Here is a 27760-nt window from a genome sequence, read left to right as displayed (position 1 = left end):
AATTTCTGACAATGACACAGTCAAATGACATTTGAATCATACACCTGAAAGAGTTTTCACTGATAGAACTTCACTGAGATAGTAGAGATGCTTCTACATCTACCAACTCAGAACTCAGTTGCATCCAGCCACCACAGTGGTTTTGAGAGAGCAGTAGAGGGTGAAGAGCTTCCCATGTTTGCTCTAAATGAACAAGAGCAGATTTTAGTGGAGTGGGGTTTTTTTAGGATAGCTAACTTACAGTATTAAATGGATAAAGTGATTTTTTTTTTTTAAATATATGAATTAAAACCAGAAAGGGTGGTTGTTCAAAGTGTCATATACTCCCAGCACAAGCTATACTACGCTTAGACAAAAGGGGGTTTGTAACATACAGTTTCCAAATACACGTTTTCATTTGTTATCAAACAAACTACTGAATGGACCCTTGTATTAATTTACAATGTGGCTTAGACAAGAGCCAAACAGAATTAAATGAGAATTAAATGCTATTTAGTTTAAAAACAGTAAAAACCTATTAAACTGGAAAAATACACAAAAGATACTTCACGACCTTTTAAATGGTCAATAGTCTCATATAAATATCATCAGCAATAGGGGTCTTTGGGTTTTTTTAATAAGTTTTTTAAAAAACAATTACTTGATGTCTGGTTGAGAAATGTTCTTTGTAATTTTACTTCTGTGTGAGTTTTCCTGATATTTATACTAGAAGCTTTGTTTAGGAGCCATCTATTCCAAAATTCTGTTGGTTAATTTACTTTTTGTAAGCATAACAGCAAAATTGCAAAGTTCCTTTCTTAAGATGGTATTTAATTTTAGGCTTTTTCCACTCTCCCCAATACTTTACAGCTTCAGTAAATCTACCCTTTATTAACTGTAGTTACATTTTGAGTAATAAATGTTGGAATTGCCCTTAGTTCACACTGGCAGTTGCCTTACTGACCACAGGTAGTGGTAAACCTAAAAATAACAGCAGCACTGTGTTGCCATTTTTTTCATATTGGTAACTATTCTTTGCATGAATCCATATAAATGCACTGCTCAGTGCCAGAAAAGGAGATTACAAAACAAGTTTGTAGCTTAGTGATGGAAAACTTAAATCTATATGAGATTGAAACGTCTTTATCTTTGTGACCACCATGTTTCTGTTTCCTCTGGACTTGCAGAGGCGACAGGAAGAAGAGTATTACAGTCGCTTAGAGGCCGAAAGGCGCAGGCAACACGATGAAGCTGAAAGAAGATTGCTGGAACCTGACGAGCCTGGTCTGTACAGACCTCCACTTCCACGGGAATATGAACTCCCATCCCCAACCCCTTCATCTAACGCTCCTCCTCCCCCACCTCAGCGAAACACCTCTTACCTCAAAACACAGGTCCTCTCCCCTGACACGATTTATACTGCCAAGTTTGTTGCATACAATGATGATGATGAGGAGGAGGAGGATTCCAATCTAGCAGGTCAGGATAAGTACTCCAGCACAAGAAAATCTTATGGTGACTTTCCTCCTGCCACCCTTAAGCCACAGCAGTCCTCCCGCCAGCCTCGCCCAGTTTCAGATGGCCTTTTTCTTTCCAACTCATTCCAGTCATCTAGAGTCAATGCCAACAGTACTACTGCCAAAAAAAGCCAGCCCCCACCCCCACCAAACAAACCAAGTTTCATCCATGCCGGCAGCTCTAAAGGTAGACAACCGTGAAATCAATCCGTCTCTACAGAACTATCCTCATGTTTCCAACTCTGGTGCTGCAGAACGAATCGCTTACTCTGTGATTTATTTTTTTCCCACTTAATCACTATTTTCACTATGGTGATCTAACTTAAATCCTGATATTAATATGAATCTTCCATTTGTAATTGTTTCGATCTCTCAAATTTCTTCACTCCTTACCCAGACTCTTCAAAAGCAAAAATTCCGTCTTTCACGTAATTAATCAGAAATTATTTCAACTGTTACTCAACCAATTCAAAGTACTGTTGGTTTTGGCTTTCACTCTGTATCTTTCAGTGATTTGTTTTGTATGACTGACCACTCTTTTACTCAGGGCATCTGGAAGTGCACCTTTCTTGAACACAGGAAGGCTTTTTCTAATGGGTTCATGGACAGAGCTTTTCTTCTGCTTTCATTATTGGTACCAGGGTTCTCTCTCTTAATAAGGTGTGCAAATGGCTTTAAAAATTACTTTTGTAGATGCAGTTTTTAAATACTCAAGCACCAAGAGACATACAGGGTATGCAGCTAAATTCATGTATCAGGCACCATTCCTGTACTTCTGATTTGTACAGCACAGTTTTCTTGGCAGACGAACAAAATTATAAAGTTCATCTTAGTGCTTTTTGCCTTAATCTTTCCCTCCTCTTTTGCCATCCCAGTAGTTCTCATCTTGTTTCTTTTGTAAGTCCAAGGGGGCAGCCATAATGGAGTTCAGGTAGAGTTTTAGCTCCTAGTACCTTCAGCACCATATTTTATCTGCAGAGTACCAGTTCAGCTATATTCACCAATTCAAAGCTAATTCAGTGCAAAATTCCATGCTGTTTTTTTTTAAACTGCACTCTGTGGAGATCTCATTCTATCAAGTTTGTCATTTATTAGTAAGATTTTTGTCTTTTCTCTAGCAGCATCTGCCAACATTTCTTTACAATTGTTTTCTTCTTCTATATTCTTCTGAAGGGAATGGTGGCCATGACTTTCCTCTAGTTCATTCTTTTCACTTCTGCTGGCAGTCAACAAGTGCCTGACAACCAACTCCAGCCAATCAAATCATCCTTCTAAAATGCAAAGGGTAGCAAGGCAGCTGAGGTAGCAAGGCAAAGTGTTTGTTTGGATTCTAGTCAAATGGCTAACTTCTGTTGGTTCAAATCTCAGTGACAAATGTGTAAGCTTAGAATGTCGTATATCCTTGATCGCTTTTTTGGCCACCCAAAGAATTGTGAGATCACTTACATTAATCAGAAGTCCGGTGTGTCCTAGTCACAGAGGGCGTAAAAGCCTTGGAATAGCTTCCATCTATCAAAAGCACTTCTAATCCATCTGCAGTAGTGTATGAACCTGATTTAGGATATATATGAGGCTGTACAAGTATACAACACTGAGCTTCCTGTCTGGATCCTTTTCAATTGAAGCTCTAGTCATCCTTTGTAACAAGGCATCTTTTCCTGTGCAAATTAGCTCCTGCTACAGTTGAATTGCTTCTGGTGCCAAAGAGAAGCTGTGTGTAGTTTCAGCATTGCTGAAGGGGCAATAGTTCAGCTCAGTTGTAGTCACTCTCCAGCTGATACAGTTTCACTGTTTGGGGTCAGTACAGCACCCTTACATAAAAAGTATCCGCATTGATAACTCGTTTAAAGGTAAAAACCAAACCAAACTTGTTTGTTCTGGTGTTGCTTGTGACATCTCGTGATCTAGGAGTGCCTATGGATCCTGCAGGCACATCTGTCACTCCTGTCTGGCTCTGTTATAGGGAAGGTGAAGGAAGATTTTTAGCTCTTCGTGGCGGTGTCATTAGACTGGAGTACAAGTAGACACACTGTACACTACCTGCTATGTGCTATCATTGCAATGCAAGTAATTGCATGGTGCTTACCTGCCATTCGTGTGAACTCACTGACAAACTCCCAACCAGCAAGCAAAGTCGTGGGACTCTGGCTATTGAGCACATTGTATCACAAACTGTTGACGAGTTAAGATAAGATTAAAGACAGGAAATGTGCAGAAAAGATTCTCTTTAAGCATTATGACTACGTTGTCAGCCTGCCCTCTGAAACAGCTTCTGACTTGAAGCTTTCGTACTGGATTTCTCTACTGAATTTTTTTCTTTCAAAGGACTTCCTTTTTATAGAAATTCTTATTTGAAACTGACTGCAATAGAATGTAAACTGTGCCTTCCATCACAAAAAGCCCTTGCTTCCCTTCCTTATTTGGCACTTTGAAGGCTGTAAGTGTAATGAATTAAGTAACTCTAGACACTAGTTGTCACCACCACTCTTCCTGCCTCCCATCATCCACAGCCCAAAATGCCATTTCGTATGTAACCGCATCCCCCAATCCTGCTTTCTGTTAATTTGAATGGAAAATGAATCTCTGAAAAGTGATACATGATACATTTTTGTGTGCGCACATTTGTTTTTCCTGGAAAACAACTGGAAGGACAATCCTCAACTATATGGTTAGGGTTTTGGTAACAATTAAAGAACACTGTAGTATGATGCTTCGCCTTTAATAACCTAATTCATAAACCATACGACTAATTCTGAATACTCTTATTTCATAATTTTTAAAATAGCCATGAGAACAGGTTAACTTCCCCTGATTGCTCAAGCTTCTCTGAAGACTGCCCGCGTAACGTACAAAGCCGTTTGCACAAAATGCAGAATTCACTGTGCAGTTCCACCATCTCCCATCTCGCTGACTCTGTTACATTACTGTCCTGTACAGCTCTCTTCTGTTCTGAATGTTAACTCCTAGTAAACCACGCTTCTGCAAATTTTGCTCTCATACCTTCTTCCACTGGGTCTCAAGACCGTTGGGGCTGACAAGCCAAGAAAAAAGCCGACACCCAAATCAAAGCTACTGCCCTAAAGCAGATGGAAATGTGAACCACAGCACTTTTCAAGCTGCAGTAGCGCTTACATGCGTGTAAGACTCGTGTCTGAAAGGGGGAAAAAAGAGTCATAGCCTAGCATGACTGGCATGATTTGGTCTGCTACAGATTTTTGGTGGAAAAACTTCAGCCTACAACATGCTAGCGACATCTGCTTGGGTGTTCCGGCCTCATATGTCTCTCTTGTTGAGTGTTTATGAGAAGCTATACTTACCAGTGGAAGAAGCAAACATTTCCTTCTGTACCGGAGAAGGTTCACAAGACATAACACATACAATATTGAGACCAGAACTGTCTGAAGGCAAATCTGAGTATTGTGCTGACACTTAGTCCTTTTGTGACAGTTATTAAGAGAATATGGTCTTAAATATAGATTAAATTGTTAAATTCCTTGATTGGAAGGAAGAGGTTTTGTCTTGTGACCTTTAGGAAGAAGTAATATAACGTGTGAAAGCTGTGTGTTATATCAAACTTAAACCATAAGGTGCAGTGCTGCGAGATGCTTGAAATTTAAATTTAAGAAAGGGCGGGAAGGGGATGTTTTGAATGATACAGTTTAATTAACAGAGACAAAATTTCTGACTGCTGAAGTGTAAAGACCGTACGTGCTAATCTTAGCTTGCTTTTAGCCTCATAAAGAGAGCAGCTGCAGCTAACTTATTTCCTGTGGAGCCTGTTCCAGGATAACGAAGTGCATTGCTCTTTCCATCCATCTCCTTAAACAGCTTCTAGTGCTTGTCTTGCAGCTAAGCTGTAATAAGATGAAGACGATGTTTTGATACGTGCTGGCTAATCTGAACAAAATGTGTGCTGAATCAAAATTGGGGATAAACAAGTTACAGCTGTTTTGAGGCGGGGCTGTGGAATTTTGGAGTACTGCTTTTAAATATTCTAGAGGTCGTGTGGTGACTCTAAATTTATTTCTGATTCTGGTTTAAAATTAGATATTGAGAGCAGCACTGCACCTTTTTGAAGAAATGTAATAGAAAACTGTCGTTTTAACTGCAATCCTTCAACTTTTTTTTGCATAAGGAATAAATTCATACACTGGATCTACAGGAGCAGCTGTTGGGGCCCACGAAGTTTATCGGGATCCCAGAGACAAAAGATCTAAAAGGTAACCTGCGGGAGTCCGTTAACTTTTATACACCTGACCTGGCTGACTTCTGCAATATTTTCTGTTGTTGTTGTATGTCTGTGGGCTGTTCAAGAGTTCTGCAGTGGCCCCTGGAGTGTCTTGGGTCACTGTAAAATACTGAATTCTCCACAACTCTTTGGTAATCTGAAGTACTACTTCACAGCAGCAAATTTCAGCACCACAACCGAGTAAACTGAATTATCATCATAAATTAACAACTTCTGCCGGTTTAGGTGCATTTCTAAATCCAAACAGTACCTCTCAAAAGTAGGATTCTTAACCAAATTTGTGAGAAGCATAAATAACACAGGTTATATCTTTTGCCTGAGTGGCAGGCTTTATTGTGTGGCATCCTGAAGGTGTGACAGGGCTTGGCTAGGTTTCTGTAAAAGCTGTTAGCCCAGCTCCTGCATTTTAAAAGGTAGTTAATGTTTCAGTGGAGTGTGCAGAGCAGACACATCTTGGAACTAAACATGAACTCTCTTCTAGTCAAGAAATTGAAACATATATTAAAGCTTTATTACCTGAGGGTTAATCTCATCTGTAGAGTAATGTTACAGCTACAACTAAGAAAGATTTGAGATATTCACTGTGATGGTCAAAAAGAAACACATAGTACAAAAGCTGGTTTGCTACAAAGGAAAGAGATAAATGCAAGAGCTTAGTCAAGGATTGCCCTTGACAGCTTTTCCAGTGTGAAATGAAACACAGAGTTGTTGCAGCCACTAAAGAATACCTCAATGCTGGTAGCTTTGTTTACTAAGACACAAAAGCTTTGTATTCCAATGCTTTTTCCTGGCTACAAGCCACCACAGAAAGGCTTGGTAATTTAGCCCTAACAGCAATGCCATGCTAATAGAAACAGAGCCTCAGTTTACACCTGCACTTCACTTGGAAAATTGGCAGGCAGTGTCATTTGTGTTAACGTGCCAGAGAGGGTCATGAGCGATCAATTTGTATAAGTGACAGCACAGTGTCAGAATTCAAGGCATGTGTTGCAGAACACTAAACAGAGAATCTTTTGCTCTAGTCAAAAAAAGCTGTCAGTCAATACATGTCACCAAAAAAAAAAGATATTGTAAATAAGAATTATAACAGATCTTTTCTCCCTTTGCAGTCAAGATACAGATGTACCTGGAGCACCAGAAAATTTGACGTTCAGGGAACGCCAACGACTTTTTTCACAGGGTCAGGATGTATCCAATAAAGTAAAAGCTTCTAGGAAATTAATGGAACTGGAAAATGAGTTGAACACTAAATAAGATTTAAGCACCTTATCAGATGTAACCGAAGATCTCTAAATTGAGGGATTGAGATGGGGGGCACACTACTAATGAACAGAAAATGAATGTTTTCTGAAAGGAGTGACTTTGATTCCTCTATGTCTAAGACTGTTAATTAAGATTTAGAGATGTTGCAATAGCAAGAAAACCGATTACTTTGCCAGGAGCTTGTGGTTTATACAATGAAAGCACTGTAAAATTTTAAAGATATGAATCACGTGAAGGTAACTCTTTTGTTTGGTTTTTTTTTTTTCTTTTCTGTTTTGGGGGTTAAGTTCTTGTACACCAGACAAAGTAGCACTTGTCAAAGATAAGTTCTGTTTCCTGGTGTTTTACAGACACAATTTTTGTTTTAGCTGCTGAGCAGAGAGAGTGAGAATAGCTTGAACTGCCTAAAATAAACTGTGCACTAGAAATTAGTATTTTAGTTTGTTTGATAAGAAGCCAATATCTAGGACACCTTAAATAAGACCTCGTACGCAAGTTTGACATAATGTATGGTGTTCCTAGAACGGTCAGCATATCAATTCAGATCTTACCATTGCTTAGTACTGGAATAACACTCATTCTGTAGGTAGAACCTTGGAATAGAAAGCATTTCTAGTCCTACAGATTTGTGGGGTCTAAAATGATTGCCTAAGAATTTTATCTGTGGTTACAGAGAAGTCCATATGTTGATGCGTCCCCACTATATGTGCTTCAGACTTTAAAAAATGTGAAGATGAAACCTTTGGATAATTGTTTTATTAAAAATTACGTAAGCAATAGGTAGGCTATGCTAGTGGCCCTTCATCAGCCAAGACCAAAATGTGAGTAATGTGTTGAAGGCGAGGAGGAATGACTCCAGTTCCAAGGTGAGCAGAGCAGATCACGTGTGTTTTCTGAGACAGGTAGATTAGAAGTTCTTAGGCGATCGGGCGTGGAACAGTATTGATAAATCTGCTATTATCAGATCAGCAATATCTCTTGAGGCTTTTTTTCTATGGAGAAGTATACTGGCATATTGAAGAAGAAGGCTGAAGCATGAGGTATGAAACAGAAGGCTGGTGGCTGGGAGCGGGACTGTAAGGTGGTTGGCAGAGAGGGTGGCTGGCAGCGAGCACCTGCCACTGCTCACGCCAGGGAAGCTCTGCAGGCCAACTCCTCCATAGTCAAGCCAGCTTTACTGACACTCAGCTGCTGTTGTGCTTAAAACCTTTCTGGCAGTTCAAGATATTTTTTCACACTGTAATAGCCTTATTTAATTTTAAATCGTTAATCTTTTTTCCTCCCACTATTTCTTCAGCTGTGCGTATGTGGCTGATGATGTTGGGAATAAGGACCTCATCGGAGTTTTTTCTCATTGTGTGATGTTAAGACAATATATATTGTGATTCCAAACAAATTTTCTATTTGACAAAGCCCTTTACTGGCTTTAGATGAATTTTTTTTTTCCTGTATCATATTGTTCTCTTATAAATATATATTTAGGGAATTGTGCACACTTCCAAATACAAAGGGGTAGACTTTCACTGCCTTAGGAAATAAATCACTTTTAATAAGAGTTGTATGATAAATAAATGCAAGCTGATGAAAATTGGAGTGTAAATATTTTTTACGTATTTCAGGTTTCTTATTTGAAAGTGTGCTTTTACCGTTTCACCTGTTAAATATGAAGTAGAAGATTAAACTGGTTCAAAGTGTTAATGAAGGATCTGCATGCTTGCTATGTCTGTTAATCAGGAAAAGCAAGCCTCGCCCAATTTATCTTGAGAACACTAGCAGCCTTACAGTGACAAATTTTTCTTAAGGAAAAAAACTTATGCTGTGGCTGAATTACTGCTGCTGCTAGAATCTGAAAAAGGCTTAGCAAAGAAATACCTATAACCTTCAGTTGAGTGGATTTGGCCGCTATTGGGCATTCGGGTCAAGTGTGAATATGTGTAAAAGTGCTTTTCATATTTGTCTGTGCATTATTATAAAAACATCAAAACTGCTGTAGTTTCCCATTTCTACTGTATTTCACTTGCAACCTATTTTTAATAAAGTTTGTATTGTATTTAACTTTGCATTAAATGGTTTTTTGTACTGTTTTATTTGATTCTGTGTTCATAACACCGTTAACCCCCTCTATTCTGCCCCGATGAGGCCTCATCTGGAGTCCTGTGTCCAGTTCTGGACTCCTCAGCTCAAGAGGGACAGGGAACTTCTGGAGAGAGTCCAGCGCAGGGCCACCATGATGATCAGGGGAGAGGAGCATCTTCCTTACGAGGAAAGGCTGCAGGAACTGGGGCTGTTCAGCCTGGAGAAGAAAAGACTGAGGATGGGGCAAGTCTTTGCTTTTTGTAGTGCCCAGGGACAGGACAAGGGCTAATGGGCACAAGCTGAAACACAGAAAGTTCCACTTGAACACAAGGAGAAGCTTCTTTCCTCTGAGGGTGAGAGAGCCCTGGCTGCCCAGGGAGGTTATAAGGTCTCTTTAACTGGAGGTTTTCAAAACCCACCTGGATGCGTTCCTGTGTGACGTGATAGAGATGAACCTGCTTTAGCGGGGGATTGAACTGGATGATCTCTAGAGGTCCCTTCCAACCCTTACCATTCTGTGATCATAAACCAAAGAAGCTCTTGTTAAAACAATTGCTTTACCCATCCTTTTAAAACATAATTACAATCAAAGTCAGTCACATCATTATTAGGTTAAAAACTTAATTTTACCTGAAGAATCAACAAAAGCTGATCCTCATTGGCCAGAGAGGAGATTTCTTGGCCTAATACTGGTCAATATCTGTAGCAGTGACTTGAAATAAGTGTGGGGTTTTTTGTTTTTTTTTTACACCTTAACCAGCAACTTACCAAATAGTGAATATTGGTTGGGTCAGTTACACAGGTGAGTTGTGCTGTGTCTGTATCCTCCTTAAGTGCAAAGTTGTATTTCGAACAGTGAAGAGGAACTTGTAATGCAGTTTTTTTGGAAGAAAAACAGTTTTGCAACCAGTCTTCATTGTGATTGCTGTGGTTGAAAGGTCACTCGATCTCTTTGGAACACAAAGATGGAATAACTTTTTGGCAAGTCTCTGAAACAAATCAGTTTGGGTGCCTTGGCAATTAGGAGAGGTGGACTGGGATTCCAACATGTGACTGAAGGTTGAGTTAAATGACTTGGGTATGGTCATGCTCCTCTTTTCTTGTTGGATTGGGTAAGGTTAGATGACTGGATGGGAGGGAGCAGTTTAAGCTCTGCTTGGGGGGAGAATGGTGGAGGGAACTGGGCCTCACTTGCTGTAGGTGTGTTCTGCCATAGCTGAAAGTCCACTGGAGCTGAAATTGAGAGCCACCTGCATCATTTTCCAGGTGAGTACCTTAATCTTTTGAGTTGTGGGTCTCCACTCTGGAATTTACAAAATCACTCATGAAGCCATTCTGAATTTTCTGTCAGAGGTGTGTGTACAGAGGCAGGGAAGAAGCTAAAGGAACCACAGAAAGCCAGAAGTGCTGTTTAGTATGTTGCAATGAAACATCTGCCAGGGCCTCAGGGCATGGCTGAGGGGAATCTTTTATCCATGTTTTGAGCTTTTGACTGTGAGAATAGCCTAAAGAAAAAGAATTTTTAAATACAGAATGTGTAGTCTAGAAGCCAAAGGGAACAATCCATTGTCCTTCTGGATGGTAGTCCACAGTCTCAGCAAGAGCAAACAAGGGGTACAAACAAAAAGTGATTTATGATACTACAGTTGTCACAGCTGTGAACTCTGTCATAGAAACTGTTATTTCCAGGCTAAAGTAGTCCAGGGGTTGTGAGGGGAACTCTGTGATACACAACAGTGGTAACACATTTCCAGTGGGAAAACAAGTTTTGAGCTATGCCTTGCACGGTTCGGGTCAGGTTAGCTTAAGTGAGCACACTGGTCTGATGCAGCTGAACAGTGCAGCATCTGCTTGCCTTTAGGGGCAAGAGTTGTCCTTAGTAGCATAGCTGTTGACACTTTAATTGATGACGATCTTTATGATGAGAACTCTGTGAAATTACACTTGCATATGCAGTCTGCTGCTCCCACTAATGACTCTAGTTATTTCAAGCCTCTTGTCAAGTTACCCCTTCTGCACCAATCATCCACATAGACAGCTTTTTGACTGTAGTACAAACAGTATGTAAAACCAGTCTCATTGGTAATTGAGGAAAAGGCAAAGGAAATAAAGCAATTGAAAAAAGACCATAGTATACATCTTGTTTACTCAAATAATAAACCGTGTATGTGATCATGGAGAATGCTTGACCTAAAAACAGCAATGAGTGGTACACAAGCAGTAGAATAAACAAGACCATTCCTTACCTCCTAACTCAACTAGGTAACGTGAGAAATCATGACAGAAATAGTAGTGATAAAAAATGAGCTTTGCCAAGAATAGTCTTAAAACACAGCTGGTAAATCATGCATTTGGTAACAAGGATGGGAAAACATTTGGTTATGTTTTGTCAGATGGTACTGCTGTCTCAAATGGTCAGCTAGCAGCTGTGTGGCCCAGAAGGCAAAGCCTCACCAAGTCAAAATTCAGAGTCGGACAACTTCTTTCCCAGCTGTTCCTTAAAGTCCTTAAGGAGACCAAAGGGCAGTGTTCTTCACCTGCTTGGAGAAGCTCAGTTTATTCTTGGTAACAGATGAATGTTCAGAACTGACCCACAGCTACCCAAGCAAACCTCTTCCTAAAAAAAACAGAATGAAGTAATTACAGGTTCGCTGAATAGTTTTCTAGGCGGTTCAGATGATGAGCTGTGGGCAGTGCAGCACTCTGGGGTTACTGTCTGCTGAGCATGGAGAATGTGCTGTCGTGTGGGCAGTAGAAAATGCCAAGGCATACTGCAAGGAGTCTCTCTGTGCTTGGCACAAGAGGAACCACAACCTTTTCTCTTGGCGTTTTTACCAAGTGCTTTTCTATCAATTTTGGTTTTTGTTACTGTGTTTGGGAACGCTGTAACAGACAACTCATTTCAGAATGCTGAAGCTGGGACTTTGTCTTGCTATTTCCACTGCTGGGATTAACATGAAATACATGAAAAGTATTCAAATATTACTTAGGAATATCATAAGATTTATAATCCACCATGGTGTTTCACTGATAATAAAATGGATGGAGTAGAATGTGGATTTAGGCTGTTTCATTAAATTTGGTGCCTCCAGTTCCTCAGAAGGATCTGTAGTAAGGCAGAGCTCTGCATTTTGCAGGGCAGAGACAGAATCAAGTTAGTAGAAGTTTGGGGAAAAAACAAGATTCTTCAGAGAACCAGTGTATAAAGGCGTGCTGGATTACAGCCTTGCAGCATTCCCAGAAGATAACTAGATTCTGTATTTCTTCCTTGCTTAAGCCTCCCTGACAGATTGTTTTGTTTCCTGCCTATCAAGCAACCTCTCCTGGGCTTTGGAAATAGAAGAAAGTTCCCAAAAGAGAATTGCTGCTGTTACAGTGAGTCACAGATAATATTGTGATTGTTGTTGTTATTGTTTGGGGTGAGTTTTTTCCTCTCTTTATACAGATGGAACTGAGTTTTCAGTACTATGAAACTTTCACATGTGCATTATAGAAATGACTAAGAAGAGTGCAGGGATGCTGCTCAGTTTTAGGTTAACCTGTTCAAAGTCAGAGTGATTGTAAACTAAGTCTCTGCTACAGCCTACAGAAACCAGATTCTTAATGTCATTCCTAGGGGATAAAGCCCACAGTGGGGGAGAGATCAACCGTTACACTGCAGAGATGATCCTTCTAAGATGAGGTTGAGCCAGGTTGGAAAATAACATTGTTCTGACTTGATTGCCACTGCAGGATAAGCATTGCATATAAAAATCATAGCTCATTGTCAAGAACTGTGAGTCACAACCCCCAAGCTACTAAACTATTTCCTTCCAAATAGCTAATGTTGATAAAATCCTGTCTGCCTTAGTGCCAACATCTTCTGACATCCACAGTATTATACTGCAGTACTTTGGAACTCTCTGTTTCCCTTTTTTATTATAGACTAAATCCATTTGTCAGATTTTATTTTTCCACCAATTCAGAACCAATTGCAAGGATGAACTGCAAAGGGACTTCCAGTCAGTTTATTGTTTGGTTTGGCTTGGTTTGGTTTTTTTAGACTGAGGTTACAGTCTGAAGGTGATGCAAGAAGAAGCTGCAGTATCGCAAAAGATGGCTGATGCTGCTACCCAGAGATGTTTGGTTTGGACTGTGAGACATGGGCTGAATTCTGGGTTCTTTGTAAAGGACTGTTCTCTCTTTTGTGGCAAACACAGCAAGATTCACTGCTTTGTGCTTCTTGTTTTTTCTACTGCCCATACGAGAGCACATTCGCCATGTTCAGTAGACAATAACTGGAGACTGCTGTTTTGCAAAACTGGCTTCCTCTGTAATTACAATGTTGGCTTTGGTTTTAAGAAAACCCCAAAATTGTAGTGCCAAAAGTGCTCTTTCCCACTTACAAGAAGCAGACATGTTTGTATCTGACATACTTTCACATTTTGTAGCTAAATAGTATTCTGGCTGCTTTGAAGATAATGTTCATCTTTCAGTGCAATACAGTAGAGCACTAAGTAGAATTACTAATGTATGTCACATACTGGCCTTGGAAACCTTAGCATGAGACCTCCTACCATGGCCTGAACAGCTCCTGTCTCAGGCAGCCTCTTAGGACTCCTTCACCAGCTGGACCTGCAGGCTTTGTCAGTCTCCTAAGACTAACCCTAGGCCCTGTCTTTGTTTGCAGCTACAGGATAGTTGAGGTTGGAAGGGACCTGTGGGAACCATCTAGCTCAAAGTCGAAGCAAGCTCAGCTACAGCCAAGTTGCTCAAGCCGGTGTCTAGCTAGGCTTTCGGTATCTCCAGGGGCAGAGACTCCACAGCCGCTCTGGGCAGCCTGTGCTAGTGTTTGACTACCATCATACAAAAATAAGGGGGAAAAAAAGAGTTTTTGTTTAGAGGTGATTTCATGTGTCTCAATCTGTACCTGTTTGCCTTTTGTCCAGTCTCTGGGCACTCTCCCGTCAGGTATTTACATGTCTTGACCAGACACCCCTCAGGCATCTTTCCTGCAGCCTGATCCCCGCCCCAGGTCCCTCTGTGTGACAGATGTTCTCATCCCTTAATCTTCTTTGCAGCCTTTTCAGCTTTAGCCCATCATGCACACCACCACCTGCTCAGGAGCAACCCTGTGGCAAACACAGGAGCTTTAGGCTCTCTACTCCTCCTCCTGCCTTCTGTCGGGGGCTCAACCTTTTCCAAAGCCTTGGCCGCGTCCCTAGGCGCTGCTGCTCTGAGCAGAAATCTTTCTGTAGCACGGGGCCTGGTGTCTCTTCTGTCCCTCCCCTCTCACGCCTCAGCCCCGGCCCGTGCCTCGTGAACCCGTCACACGCGCTCTGGGGCGTCCCTCCCCAAGGGTCAGGATGGGTAGGTGACCCTGCCGCTCAGGGCACAGCCCGTCGCAGCGCTCCTGACGGCTGGGGCGGGCAAGAAGGCGGTCCCTGTCCCCATGGCAGCGGGGCAGACGCCCCACACGCATTCCCCATTGGCCGATTGTCCCCCGGAGAGGGCGCGGAGGCAGAGCGCGGCACGGGTCGGCCTCGGCTCGGGGAGGATGATGCGGCCGCGGCGCGGGATCGACCCGGGCTCCGTGTGGGCCCAGCGCCTGCGGCAGCTGGAGCAGCGCTTGCGAGTGAGCCCCGCGCCGCCGCGGCGGGGGGAGGCGAGGAGCGGAGCGGGCGCTGACGCCATGGCTGGCCGCGCCGGGCCGCGGGGCTCGGCGGGCGCGGCACGGGCGGCAGGGAGCGCCGCGGCTCCATGGAGGCGGTGGTGCAGCCCCTTACCTGCCCTCCCTTCACTTGCCCTCCCCTCCTCTCACTTGCCCTCCCTTCCCCCTTTCACAGAAAGGTAGGAGTTGGAAAGGACCTCTAGAGACCCTCCAGTCCAGCCTCCTGCTCAAGCAGGTTCACCTCCATCATGTCACACAGGAACGTGTCCTGGGTTGGTTTGGAAAATCTCCAGCGAAGGAGACTCCACACCCTCCCTGGGCAGCCTGTGCCAGGGCTCCCTCACCTGAACAGGGAAGGAGTTTCTCCTTGTGTTGAAGTGGAACTTTCTGTGTTCCAGCTTTTGTCCATTACTTGTCCTGTCGCTGGACACTACGGAACAAAGTGTTGCTCCATCTTCCTGACATACACCCTTTAGGTACTTATAAGGTCCTGCCTCAGTCTTCTCTTTTCTAAACTAAACAGCCCCAAGTTCTTACTAGCACTTTCCTACCACTTTCTCTTCAAAAGAGACTTTAGACTTAAAATTTAGGCAAGAGTCCTAAATAGAGGAGTCTGTGGGGGCCAGGCAGGCAGCTCAGGATTGTTTTGGGGAGAGGCGGCTCTGACTGGGGCTGTGGGTTGGAAATGAGGTTTCAGAGCTGTGGCCAACTCTCTCTGCTGACCCTGAAATGGGCTGATTGGGAAAAGCAGCACCTGTGCAGAGGAAAGGTCCTGCTGTGGCACTGTTGTTGATCTCTTTAACAGTGCAGCCTTGGAAATGGAAATGTGTGTGGTTACTTATAAATAGAGAAATGGAAGAGTGCTTCTCTTAACAACCTTGAAATTGTCAGGAGATGGTTTTATAAAGCAAAAGAAGTTCAAATGTTTTACTATGCATTTCCAAATAAGCAGACAAGGTGACAGAAAATACATGTACTCATAGAATATTAAAAGCTTATCCTCATTTTTACATGCTTCTAGCCAAATATTGTGATGAAGAGATTGAGGGTAGGCAGTCCTTTGATTTTGGAAGGTAGAGAAACAAAGGAATGTAATTCGTCCCCCTCTGTACTGCCCTGATGAGGCTCTATCTGGAGTCCTGTGTCCAGTTCTGGGCTCCCCAGCTCAAGAGGGACAGAGAACTTCTGGAGAGAGCAGGGCCACCAAGATGATCAGGGGACTGGAACATCTTCCTTATGAGGAAAGGCTGTTCAGTCTAGAGAAGAGGAGACTGGGGGGGATCTTATTAATATTTATAAGTAACTAAATGGTGGATGTGAGGAGGTTGGGGCATCACTTTTTTTCTGTTGTATCTAGTGACAAGACAGGGGGAAACGGGATAAAGCTGGAACACAAGAAGTTCCATTTAAACATAAGGAAAAACTATTTTCCTGTTCAGGTGAGGGAGCCCTGGCACAGGCTGCCCAGGGAAGGTGCGGAGGCTCCTTCTCTTTAGATTTTCAAAACCCACCTGGACATGTTCCTATGCAACCTGATCTGGGTGAACCTGCTTGAGCAGGGGAATTGGACCAGATGATCTCTCAAGGTCCCTTCCAACCCCTACCCTTCTATGATTCTATGAAAACTATAATAATAAAATAGCGTTCATCAGACTGGTATTTAGTTCACTTTTTACTTTTGTGATTTTGGGTGGTTTCTTTCCTTAGACCAAAGAAGAAAGAATAGTTGTCCTGGAAACTGAAAATGCTGCTCTTCATCTAAAACTTGCAGAGGTAATTGTTTGTTTTGCAAAAACGGTTTTGTGTGAAAATACAAAAAAAGACACTGAAATCTTCCTTCCTATTTGCAAGTTTTGCACTTTTTACCTGTTGGAGAAATCTAAGGGACTAAGGCTTTTTTTCTTTTTTTTTAACCAACTGTAACAATAGATGAGTAAGTAACTAGAAGGTGACATACATTTAAATAATTGTCATTTAAATCTATGAAAGTGTACTGAGGGAATGACTCTGCAAATGTGAAATATGGAGTGGTGCTTTCTGCTCGCAGGGAAAATGTTTGCCTTGAGACAAGGGTAGATTCAAAGGAATGCTTTTGAAGTGTTTCTTCATTTGGATGATCCATTAAAAAAGAGTGTTCATAGAGGGAAGGGAAGATATTTCATAATGAGCAGACTTACCAAAGATGTCATATTGCATGTCTTCATAGCACAGTTACGTTACATTTGTCTGCCAAAGGCAAGGTACTTTTGCAGAAGTTAGTCTTGGAGTATGCGCTAACAGCTAGATGCCCTCATTTCCTTATGTGCTCCTACAGAAGGATAGGTTTTTCCTAGGCTGGTATTGAAACAAGAAGCAGCCTCTGGTAATGTTTGGGCTCTTCAAAGGTAGGATTTCAGAGATTTACAGAATTTTGAGTATCATTCTGCTCTGCTAGACCAGAGCCAGCTGTGAGTATTAGTTGTGATACAGACTGTCGGCCAAGAATATCTAATCTGGACTGAAACATTAAATGGTTGAGTGACCTCAGGAAAGCCATTTGCCCTCCCTGTGGGTTTGCTAACACCTGTGGATAAAAGGAGGTTTAACATTTTTCAAAGCTTGACTGGAAGCAGATGGTAGGTCTGAAATCAGTTCTACTAGGTATACAGAAGAACATTGTAATTGATGCTGAGAAAATGTTTCCATTATTTTTGTTCTGCTTTATCATATTTACCAAAAATCTTAAATATTTCAGCCTGGGTTGGTTTTTTGTGTTTTTTTCCTCTGCCATACACAAGAAAGAAATTATTGTAGTCTGTACGGTGCATCAGATGTAGGAAGTAGTTACGTGAGTATTAGATAAAGAAGCCTTGTATGCTAAATGCAGCACTGTTTCAGTTTATTGCAAAGAGTGCTGGAAGATATGAGCACCTACAGACATGTGAGAAGTGTGGCAGCGCTACTACCGTCAGTCAGAAACAGTGTCAAATAATTGATGGAAATACTTTTGCCATTAGCCTTGCACTATTATTTATATACACTTAAAATTCTTCCATTTCTCCTTGGTTAATCTGAAAACATGATCTAAACTGACATAAAATAGATTTTTTTTCCCCTTAATTGAAGTGTCTCCATGAAAAAGAATTTTAATAAGGTGGAACAGCTTGCCCAGAAAGGTTGTAGCTGCCCCATCCCTGGAAGTGTTCAAGGGCAGGCTGCATGGGACTTTGAGCAACATGGCCTAGTGGAAGGTGTCTCTGTCCCTGGCAGGGATGGTTGGAACTAGATGATCTTTAGGGTCCCTCCCACCCCAAACCATTCTGTGGTTCTATGGATTTAAAGCTGTGCAGTGTGGAACTGCATTTCCTAGTATTTCACTAGCATAGCTGGTGAAAACAGCCCCTGCCCTCTGCTATCGGTCACTGACCCTTCAGATCTGCTGTTGGAGTTGCCTGAATGATTAATCTGTAGTAAGTTCAGCCACAGTGACCAGGGTTAACAGAAGCCTTATTCTTAATTAGTAAAAGCTAATTGGATTTGGTTTGGCTGAAGTGAGTAGAGGAGCTTTGGAAGCAAACTTATGAGGATAGCCACAAATTAGATTTTGCAATGTAAATGTTTGTCTGTAGGCTGCATCCGTCTAATGAAGACATCCTCTCTTGCTATAGACCTTCCCTTGCTTATGTTCTTAAGATAGTCACAACTATCAGCACTCCCACTGTTTGCTGCAGCCCAGTGTATCATTATCCTGGCAGCATGTTGATATTGAACAAAAGAAGTCAGATTATTTTTTTTTCTCTGTAGATTTGCTTTTGCCTGATTGGAAATGTGTTTGTCTAACTACATGCTCCTTGCTTCTGTTCCCAGTTCTCGAGTTCCTGATCCTACTGTCTTCCATAAATGAGGTCAAGTCAGCCAGAATGGATACAAACGTAGAACTGGGATTGCACTTTGCAGAACACTGTTAACTAGTTCAGTTTCACTTCTGTTTATAATGAACCTGCCTGTAAAAAGTTTTGTAGTCTTTTTTTTCTGCTTGCCATGCAGAAGTTTGCAAGTTCTGGCGTACAAAAAATTCTGATGAATGCTAAAACTATCTTAATGAAGAAAACCTCAAAATCAAGTCAGCCTTTGCAACAAAGATAAACTTGATAGTGGAAATGATGACAGGTTGACTGCAACTAAAATAGAATTGGCCACTCTGCTTTTATTGTCCATGCTGGGAAAAATCAGCAAGTTGAGGAACCTGTGCAGATGGTGGAAAATGTATTAGATGTTAAAAGTAGTTTTTAACTAGCTTAAGCTTATTTAGCAATAAGGCTTGAGTGCTGCAGTTGCTTATATATGCTTAACTTTTCACGTGTGATTAGAGCTACTAATTCCAGTGAGCTGGAATTTTTGTCAAGCATGTTTGTAAATATTGCATGAGTAACAGGAGTCTTGAAAATCCTCTGCATAAAATAACATATGAACACTGAATAGGATTGGTCTCAATTTCTGGGACCTTGAAGCCTGTAATGGGAAAAAAAAAAAGAGAATTCTTTTAAAATAATCTCTTCCTGCTATGTTTTTTTCTATGTAAGAACTACTTTTGTTAGTGCTAAGGTGCTGTATAGCTGTGCAGGACCTCAGGCTACATTTGTAAATAGAAGGTGCGTGCTTTGTGAAGGTGAAAAAGCCACATGAGAAGGGTGGTTGCAATAAATGAAGTACTTGTCTTGGAAAATATAATCTTTCTTTGCTCTAATAACTCAAGGACTTGTTATTGTTGTTCTTGCAGAGTCATCTGTAGTTAAACTGCAATTGAATGTTTACTTTTTACCTATCACTGTGAGATGATTGGAATTAAATCAAACCTGTTATGTGAGTAGATCTAGCTCTTTCGTGTTGTTGTACTCCTCTGAGCTGCAGGGAGCTGCAGTCACAGAATTTATGGCCTGAGTGAAGTAGGAACTAAGTCTGCACCCAAGACAAGTGCATTGCAAAAATAAAGAAAGAGGCTGTTAGTGCTAGTTAAGGAATTACAGATATCAACAGGTTTCAGGGAAAGTAGGTGAAGAGGCTGCAGTCTATTTTAAGCACCAGGACTGTCGGTAAATGATGCAAATGCAGTTTTTAATTTAATAGAGATTCTGTCACATTGCAGAATTTTACAAGAACTCTGCAGAGATTTCTTTCTTGTGTTCTTCCCTGGGGGCTCTGTTTTAGTAGTTCCTTCAGGCCTTAAGCAGTTTACACGTGGATATATGTGTCCTCGAACTGTTTCACATCCTTTCAGAGAGCTTTCTGCATTAAATGTAGGTCATAGAATCATAGAATGGTTGGGGCTGGAAGGGACCTTTAAAGGTCATCTAGTCCAGTCCTCCTGCAATGAGGAGGGACATTTTCAACTAGTTGCATAGAGATCCAGTTCCAGTGTTTCACCACCCTCACTGTAAAAAGTAAGGGGTTTTAGTAACCTGATGCTGCATTTTGGTGCCTTGGGGAAGTAGCATATTGTGATATCAGCCAATTGCCCTGATGTGACCCTTCATGTGACTCAGAAAAAGGTAAAAGCAAAGAAATTATGTATTTACAACATCACATGCAATCAGATGGTTGAGTTACAAGTGTTCACAGGGACAAAGGGGATGCAATGCAATAGAAGAATTGTGTGCTTTAAAGTGATCTTTTAGGTGATGTTTTTGTTTTGTATTTAAACAGTATCAAGGGTTGGCTGGAAGAAGCACCAATGAAGTATTACAGCTCTACTCTGCTCATAGCCAGCAGCAGAAATTGCAGAGGGATTCTGTTGTAACCAGGCTGCATGGAGCAATAAAGGTAAGGACATTTAGTAGTAACGTAGGCATCATCTACACCCTAAACATTTGATATATGCTTATCAAATACAGAAAAGCCTAGAAAATGATCAGATAACAACCTGATCAATGGCTTTATTTTATTCACAACGGTGCTCACAGTGTGAAGTAAGTGCAGTGATGCTCGAGCTACCTTAAAATTTATAGTGCTTTTGCTGCACAGGCTGCAAAGTAAAAACTGGCAAAAGTGACTGCTCCTGAGCTCCAGGATCTTATGTGTAGGCTGCTATCAGTAGATGGTTTTGTAATCAAAACCTTGCAAGCCCTGATTTGACTATCATATAGATGTCCCCTAAAAGACAAAAGTTGTGATATACTTTAAGCAAATAGACAGATCCTTTAAAAAAAGCATTGGAGAGCTCCATTGATTTCACTGAAGAGTTCTGCTCTGATGGACCTCACAAGAGGGAGTAGTTTGCTGTATGCTCACTCAGTTTATCTTAGTTTCACATCAGAGAGACTGGAACTGTTCTCCCAGTACCACTACCACAGTATTTTTCTTTGTTGTAGTAATTATTCCTTGAGTTACTCCACAGAATAGTGAGCTCCTTTTAGGGACATTAACAAATGCCAGCTTTTCTCAGGAGGGCAGCACTGAATGCCTGAGTATGTCAGGAAAGAACCCTGATTCTTAGCAGACAGAAGGGTGTTACTTAATTGTAACACACTCAAACTACATGGTCCTTGTAGGTCTCTTCCAACTGAACTATTCTGTTCTAGTCTAATTACACTGATTCTGCTCAGTATATTTTTGCAAGGGTGATCTATGTTTTAGGTTAGCTAGAACGGCAGAACTGCAATATCAGTGAATTGCTATCAGAGATCGATGAATGTTAGGAGAGTGCAAAGCTGTCCAAACAAGAGGCTAGGTTAATGGCAATCCCATACTTATGATAAAAAGAAAAATACCTTCTCCCCATTTATCATTTTATCATTTAAACTACTAATTTGATTAATTGTCAATTAATTCAAGATCAGTGCCACAGCTGGAAAAATAAAATGTCACAAAATGTGTGACACTTTGTACTAGATGGACTAATGAAACATCACAGTGCTTCTGTGAGATAAAGTGTTGTTAAACTCATCTTACAGATGGCTTTACATGTTCATTCCAAGACTTAGATGTTAAGAAGTCTACTAATCCTAAAATTAGGTCAGTTTGGTTTTTGCTTTCTTTGGACTTTGATGTGAATAGAAGCTTCTCTTATAAACATTTAGGAGTCTCATTATGTGTGTTATGCTGAGTTATATCCATAATACAAATGTTTCTCCAAACAATAAAGGTTTCCAATCCTTTCAAAGTATCTGTATTCTGAGAGGCATGCTTGGAACAGGCTTATTTAAGAAATGATTCAGAGTGAGGCTTAGCAAATACCTCCTGATCAAAGTGTGGAAAATGAATGCAGCAAAGGATATGCAGATCACAGCTTTTCATTGCTTATTCTGGGTATGTCTTATAAGTGGACAGCACACATATGCTCACACACGTTTTTGTTTGTTGAAATAAGAAAGAGACTGTCATACCTGAAGCTGTGCCATGTGTGTACCATGTTGAAGGTGATAAGGATCCAAAATGTCTTGCTGAGGCCTTTAGGAAATGACATTGCCAAATATCTTGCAGGACCCTTCTCTAAATATGCTGAAAGATATATTCTTGAAGACTTCCTTTCATCCAGTGGAGGGTTCTTCCTGACTGCAGTATTGTTACACTGATTCTTCCTTAGCTGCAATTTTTGTGTCTTTATAATGTTGTGGGTTTTTTTCTTCTTGCTGAGAAGAGGCTTAAGCAAGACTTGAAGAGCCTCCATTCATTTGCTCTCGAGCTTTCAAAAGACTTTCAGCGCCAAAGCAAGACTTATCTTTACCAAGTTTTGACAGCGGTCCAAGAGATACAGCTGCAAAATGAAGCAATGCAAAGTAAGGCTCATTGCACTTACATTTCAAATGTGAAACATCAACAATGCCATTGTTAAATGTGAAACTGTAGCACTCAGGTTTCGTTTGACATCGGCTCATCAAGGAGTTCTGAAGGATTAGAAAAAGTGCAAATAATTCTGCAGAGGTATGAGTGATAATTGGGATTTAGCTTTTGTGTTGATTGCAGCTGCCCCTAGACTGCTGCTGAGCTGGCTCAGTTGTAACATGAAGTTCTCAGGCTTGTTATCTTGACTATTTAAGAATAGCCAAATAAAGCACGCGTTGCTACAGCTGAAATTTGTCTGCTTTTGGCTGTAGCAGGAAAGGACTTGGATGACATCAGAGAATCTGAAAATAATGTATTAGGGCCTAAGTTAACTGAAACGGGATCTATAATGTCCAGTAGGCTTCTCAGAGTCCTCATGAAGACAACTTAAAAGTTGAAACAAATGAGGTTGAGGCATCCTTTTTTTCTGTTGTATCTAGCAACAGGACAAGGGGTAATGGGATGAAGCTGGAACACAAAAAGTTCTACTTAAATATAAGAAAAACTATATCACTGTGAGGGTGAGGGAGCCCTGGCACAGGCTGCCCAGAGGGGTTGTGGAGTCTCCTTCCTTGGGGGTCTTCAAGACCCACCTGGACATGTTCCAGGTTGGACTAGATGATCTCTAAATTTCCCTTCCAACCCCTACCATTCTATGATTTGTGATTATATGGTATTAATTTCTTTTTTCTTTCAAGACTAGAAGATTTCCTTAGCACCTATTGCTTCTTATTCAAAAGACTTCAAGAACTTAAAGTGTGTGCACACAAATTTATAAGTGAAGATACTTATTATGGAGATTACTTAAATAATCAATGGATTCTAACCTTGTGTGCTGAAAAATGCTCTATGACTAGGGAGCAGTGACTGTAAGAGTCACTTTTGATAATGTATTGTAACATAGTTGCATATGATTCTCCAAAACAAGACATACTAATGTTACTCCACATACAGGATGCAAGTAAAGGATTTGTTTTTTTGGGAAACTCCTAGACTTTGATTCCCCAACTGTTATGTTCATGTTTCCCCTGCATGCTTTCCATTGTGGAGGAACATTGTGAGCTGGAGGTGAACAGCATGGGGATTAAAAAAAGATGATCTGAGAAATCTCTAGTGCAGACAAATGTCCCTTGAAGTTGTTTGATTTGTAGTCTATATCAAAGACCAAGAATGATATGTATGATATGCTGAGATTTGAAGTCTGTTCTTTTCTTTGTAAGGTAGCACATCCTGAGGCTGGTGGCCATCCATCCGCCTAACTCAGCTCTCACACCATGGTTTTGACTGCTTGATACTCTACATTTTCAAACTGCTCTCTAATTGCTGGGGAGATTGATTTCCCACTAAGTTTCCTAAAAGTTTGCTTTTTACATGAGTTTTAAGTCATATTACATACCTTCTGGGCTGTGTGTTTGTTTTAGGCCTGCTCAGTGTTAATGCAATTGGGCTGAAGTAAAACTACTTGTGAAGTTTTTATAATGACCCATAATGCTTTCCTCAATTTTGTGAAGGAGACTCCCTGGGACTCAAAAGATCAGTCTTAATTAAATCCTATCTATGAAGCAAATGCCCCTATCTTGAAGGTGCATTAGGATATATAGAACCTTATATCTGTTCTACAGGATTAGTAGCACTGCAAATGAGGCTGAGGATAAATGATAGGTTAACTTCTTGCAAAGTTAGCTACCATGAATGTCATTATATGAAAATGTGGCATGAGCCTTGTGAGTGGCAGCCCCATCCAGAAGCAAGTTGCTTCAAGTTTAGGTTTCAGGCTTCACTGACAGGAAACATTACTCTAAACTGACATATTTTAACTGTCTTGAAATATCTGGGAGTTTTTGATTGTTTTTCAAGATTTCACATGTCTGTCCAAGGTAATTATCTGAAACTTGGAATATATGTTGTAGCAAGAAGTATGAAGGGATTTTTCAGAAGTGTCTAGTAAGTCAGGAACCAAACCTCCTCATGAAAGTCTGGTAGAAGTTAAAAAGATTTATGCTTGTATTTCATGAGATGCTGCAATATTCATTTTGTAAAGTGTCAGAGTTTAGTTCTTTGAAACATCTTTCTTCTAGTGTTTCAGATAAAAGCTTTTGATCTTGAGCAGTCTCTACAAGAGGTGACAGAGAGATATGAGAAAGAAAAGCAAAAGAGGAGAGCTCTACATAACAGCTTAGTTGTAAGTATATTTAATGACAGAACACTTTCTTATTTTGTTGTCATTATGCCCATAATTTCCTCACCAACAATGCTAATTAATATTCTTTTCATGGATTTATCACCTCCCCCAACTATCTGTCTATGAAGCATTTCTTTGCTGAGGCATATTTTTCTTACAGTAAACCCCACCCCATTCTATTTACACAATTATCTTCCAAATGCACTTGGGTAACATCTTGCCCTAAGGAGTATCATCCATTTTGAACAGTGGACTAAACTTGAGTTTCTTCACTCTCTTCTCTAAATCTTCAGCTTCTGAAATTGTTTACAGTCCTTAAAATGATTAAATTGACATTGCAAAATGGCCATCTTATTTTTCTAAATATGTCCAGCTGTGTCCTTCTCAGCTATTTGTCATAGTTTATTTGGGATTAATGTTTTCTTTTGTGTACTTTAACTTTTCCTCCCCACCTCCCCAAATGACTAGTTTTGGGTTGCCTGATTTCGAGACCTGATTTTTAGAAACACAAACTGCCTTCAGACAAACTTTGTTCAGGTTGTTCTACCTGAGAAAATTAAGCTGTTTGTTGAAAAGTACTTCCAACTTGGCCTTGTATTGCAGTTTACTGAAAGGATATTTCCCAAGGCAGTGGGGAGTTAATGCAAGTGGTCACTAGTCATCAGAGGCAATGCATTTGCACTCATACAGCTCAAGAAGAACTTATCACCAACAAAAAGGGAGGAAAACCACCAGGTTAGGTAAACTGAAGTCTCAGCCTGCAGAGAAAAATCAGTTACTGGCCTTTTTAGTCATGTGTGAAGACAGTGGAGAGGAAAAGGCACAAAATGTTTTATAATCCACATCTTCCTCAGGGCTGGTGGAAGAGAAATGGGGTGTATGAGCTTGTCTGTTGGGTTAATATAGGTATCTGAAGAAGCTCAAGTGTAGAGAAAGGTGACCAAAGAAGGGAAAATGACTCAGATTGAAAGCCTTTTTTATTTTCCATGTAGACTGGAGAAGGCTACAGCACTACAGAGCTCTGAGGAGCTCATACTTCCTCAAGTACTTTCTCCTGACTTCTCAAGGCAAATGATATAGATAGATTGACACCTTATTTTTCTCTCCACAGAGCCTAAGGCTGTGAAGTTGTAAACACCTGTTTTCTCAAACATATTCATGTCTGATTCACAAATTCCTTTTTTTGTTTTTGTTTAGTTATTTTGTCCTCCCCAGCAGTTTTTGTTAAATGCATCTCAATATTGTAACCCTAGGAACTGAGAGGAAATATCAGAGTCCACTGCAGGATCCGACCATTGCTACCTTTTGATACTGTCGCTGGACATTCGATGTCACAAGACAGGTAATTTATTTTGGCTGTGGTAGATCTTAGCGGATTTACAGAGGAAACAGCAGGAATGTCTATGTGAGAACAACTATGTTCTTGATTTTTTTGTGTGTGGGGAGACAATGATGGTATCATCAGAATTAATTGCTATTTCCTTTTCTTTCTCCTGCTAAGTTGGCTTTAGCCAATCTCACTCTCTTGTCTGAAAGTATATCCACCTGAACAGAAAGTCATAGTTGTTCTGCCAAGCCAGGATTATCCCCTGCTTGGCAGAAGTAACCCAGCTGCAATCAGTTTTGAGTATATTCACTACCCTATACAAATTCTGAGACATAGCAATGTGGTAACTGTCAGGAGTCATGGGCAGACAAACACGCTCAGTGTTACAGTTGTTTTATAATGCTATAGAACAGACGTGCTGTCAACACAAACACTGATCATTCCAGTTCAATATAATTTGGCTCTGCATTCCTAATTTATAATACACATGCTGTAACTGAAGTGTCCAAACATTCCAAGATCCAAAAGGAAAAGTGGGATGAGATGCAAGTATGTGCTATAACAAGCTGAATTCTCCATAGATGACTAACGTGAAAGAAGGTACGGATTGAAACATACACAAAGAAAGAAAGGAGGAGAAAACTAGGTGGGTGGCTAGAAACCAGTAACATTATCACATGCTCTATCAGTAAATAACTGATTTGGGGCTTTATTTTACTTTTTCTGGCTGTTAATTCTGAAAGAGTACATTCAGTGGTTTAAAGTTTAGTAATTTTTGGTAAGTCTCTAAAAGAAAATAGGGGATTGTTTTAATTAAAACAAACTCAAAAATAGCAGGCAAGAAATTTCAAGGAGCCTGAAGGGGAAACTTGCATTAACCTGTGCTTGATATGCCTGGGAAGGAACCCACTCACTGTTTTTGTTGCTGTATGGAATAGTGCAATCAGGTGGTGAATTGCAGTGTGAAACAGAATGGACTGGGCCAAACAAATCAACTTCTTTTATATCAAAAAGTAATTTAAACAAAAATCAATTGTAAAACTAAGGACTGACTCTCAAACTACTTTGGACTTATATTGGATGCAAGATCAGGGACAAATACATAATGATGTTTTTCTTCACTCTGAATTTTCTAAAGTGAGAGCCTCTTGTTAAGAGCTCGCCTTAAAATCTCAGAATAATAGAATGGCTTGTATGTGGATCAGTTGTAATGAGGTTTAGTCTAAATTTCTTTTTTTTAAAGCAGATTATTTTGCTTGATTGCACTTAAATGTGGGTAAAAAACAAACTGTGGTGTTATTTATGTGGGGTACAATAACAACGGCAATTCTGAAAGGTACTCTTCAGACAATGTGTGCTACACAGACATTTTGAGTATTGACTTTCCTCAGCTAAATGGAACACTTATGGTTTGAAAGGTACCTTTTTTTCCTCCGTTGCCTTTTTTTCTTTTTCTTGCAGGCAAAGAAGCTTTTCAGAAAAGGTGGCATATGCAGCTGATGATGTGAGTATTCGATGGTGAAATTCAAAAGCACATTCTCAGACAGTAGGAAGGAGAAAAAAGAGGGACATGTGAACCATGGGTGTTGTTTTTTTTAAATAGGTACTTTCTTGCCAATCTGTGCCCAGCTTTGATCAGCCATGGGTGCAACAGCAGGTGACTGGTGCTGTTGTCATCCTAACTCTTTGTAGTAGGAATACGGAGCTTCTGCTGATC

General features: G+C 40.7%; 2 protein-coding genes across 17 annotated transcripts in view; both read left to right on the top strand.

Annotated features, from left to right (window-relative positions):
* AFDN (afadin, adherens junction formation factor) overlaps positions 1-9075 on the top strand; it is a 122315-nt gene extending 113240 nt beyond the window's left edge. For 6 of the 16 annotated variants that reach the window (XM_061991587.1, XM_061991584.1, XM_061991582.1 and 3 more), the window contains 3 exons: positions 1167-1683; positions 5632-5716; positions 6855-9075. In XM_061991587.1, coding sequence (XP_061847571.1) covers positions 1167-1683; positions 5632-5716; positions 6855-6999 — 747 coding nt within the window. In that variant the 3' untranslated portion in view covers positions 7000-9075. Of the gene's footprint in view, positions 1-1166; positions 1684-5631; positions 5717-6854 lie in introns of those variants that run through there. The other 10 variants (XM_061991595.1, XM_061991591.1, XM_061991594.1 and 7 more) reach the window with 4 other exon arrangements.
* Positions 9076-14620: 5545 nt separating this feature from the next.
* Positions 14621-27760, top strand: part of KIF25 (kinesin family member 25) — a 40356-nt gene continuing 27216 nt past the window's right edge. The window contains 7 exon segments of the mRNA XM_061991002.1: positions 14621-14698; positions 16442-16507; positions 20417-20533; positions 22350-22488; positions 24613-24716; positions 25970-26058; positions 27505-27547. Of these exon segments, the coding sequence (XP_061846986.1) occupies positions 14621-14698; positions 16442-16507; positions 20417-20533; positions 22350-22488; positions 24613-24716; positions 25970-26058; positions 27505-27547 (636 nt within the window).

This window comes from Colius striatus, chromosome 2 (assembly GCF_028858725.1).
Source record: "Colius striatus isolate bColStr4 chromosome 2, bColStr4.1.hap1, whole genome shotgun sequence".
Taxonomy (NCBI): Eukaryota; Metazoa; Chordata; class Aves; order Coliiformes; family Coliidae; genus Colius; species Colius striatus.
The sequence above is the reverse complement of the archived record's forward strand: the minus strand, read 5'-3'. Positions and strand labels throughout refer to the sequence as shown.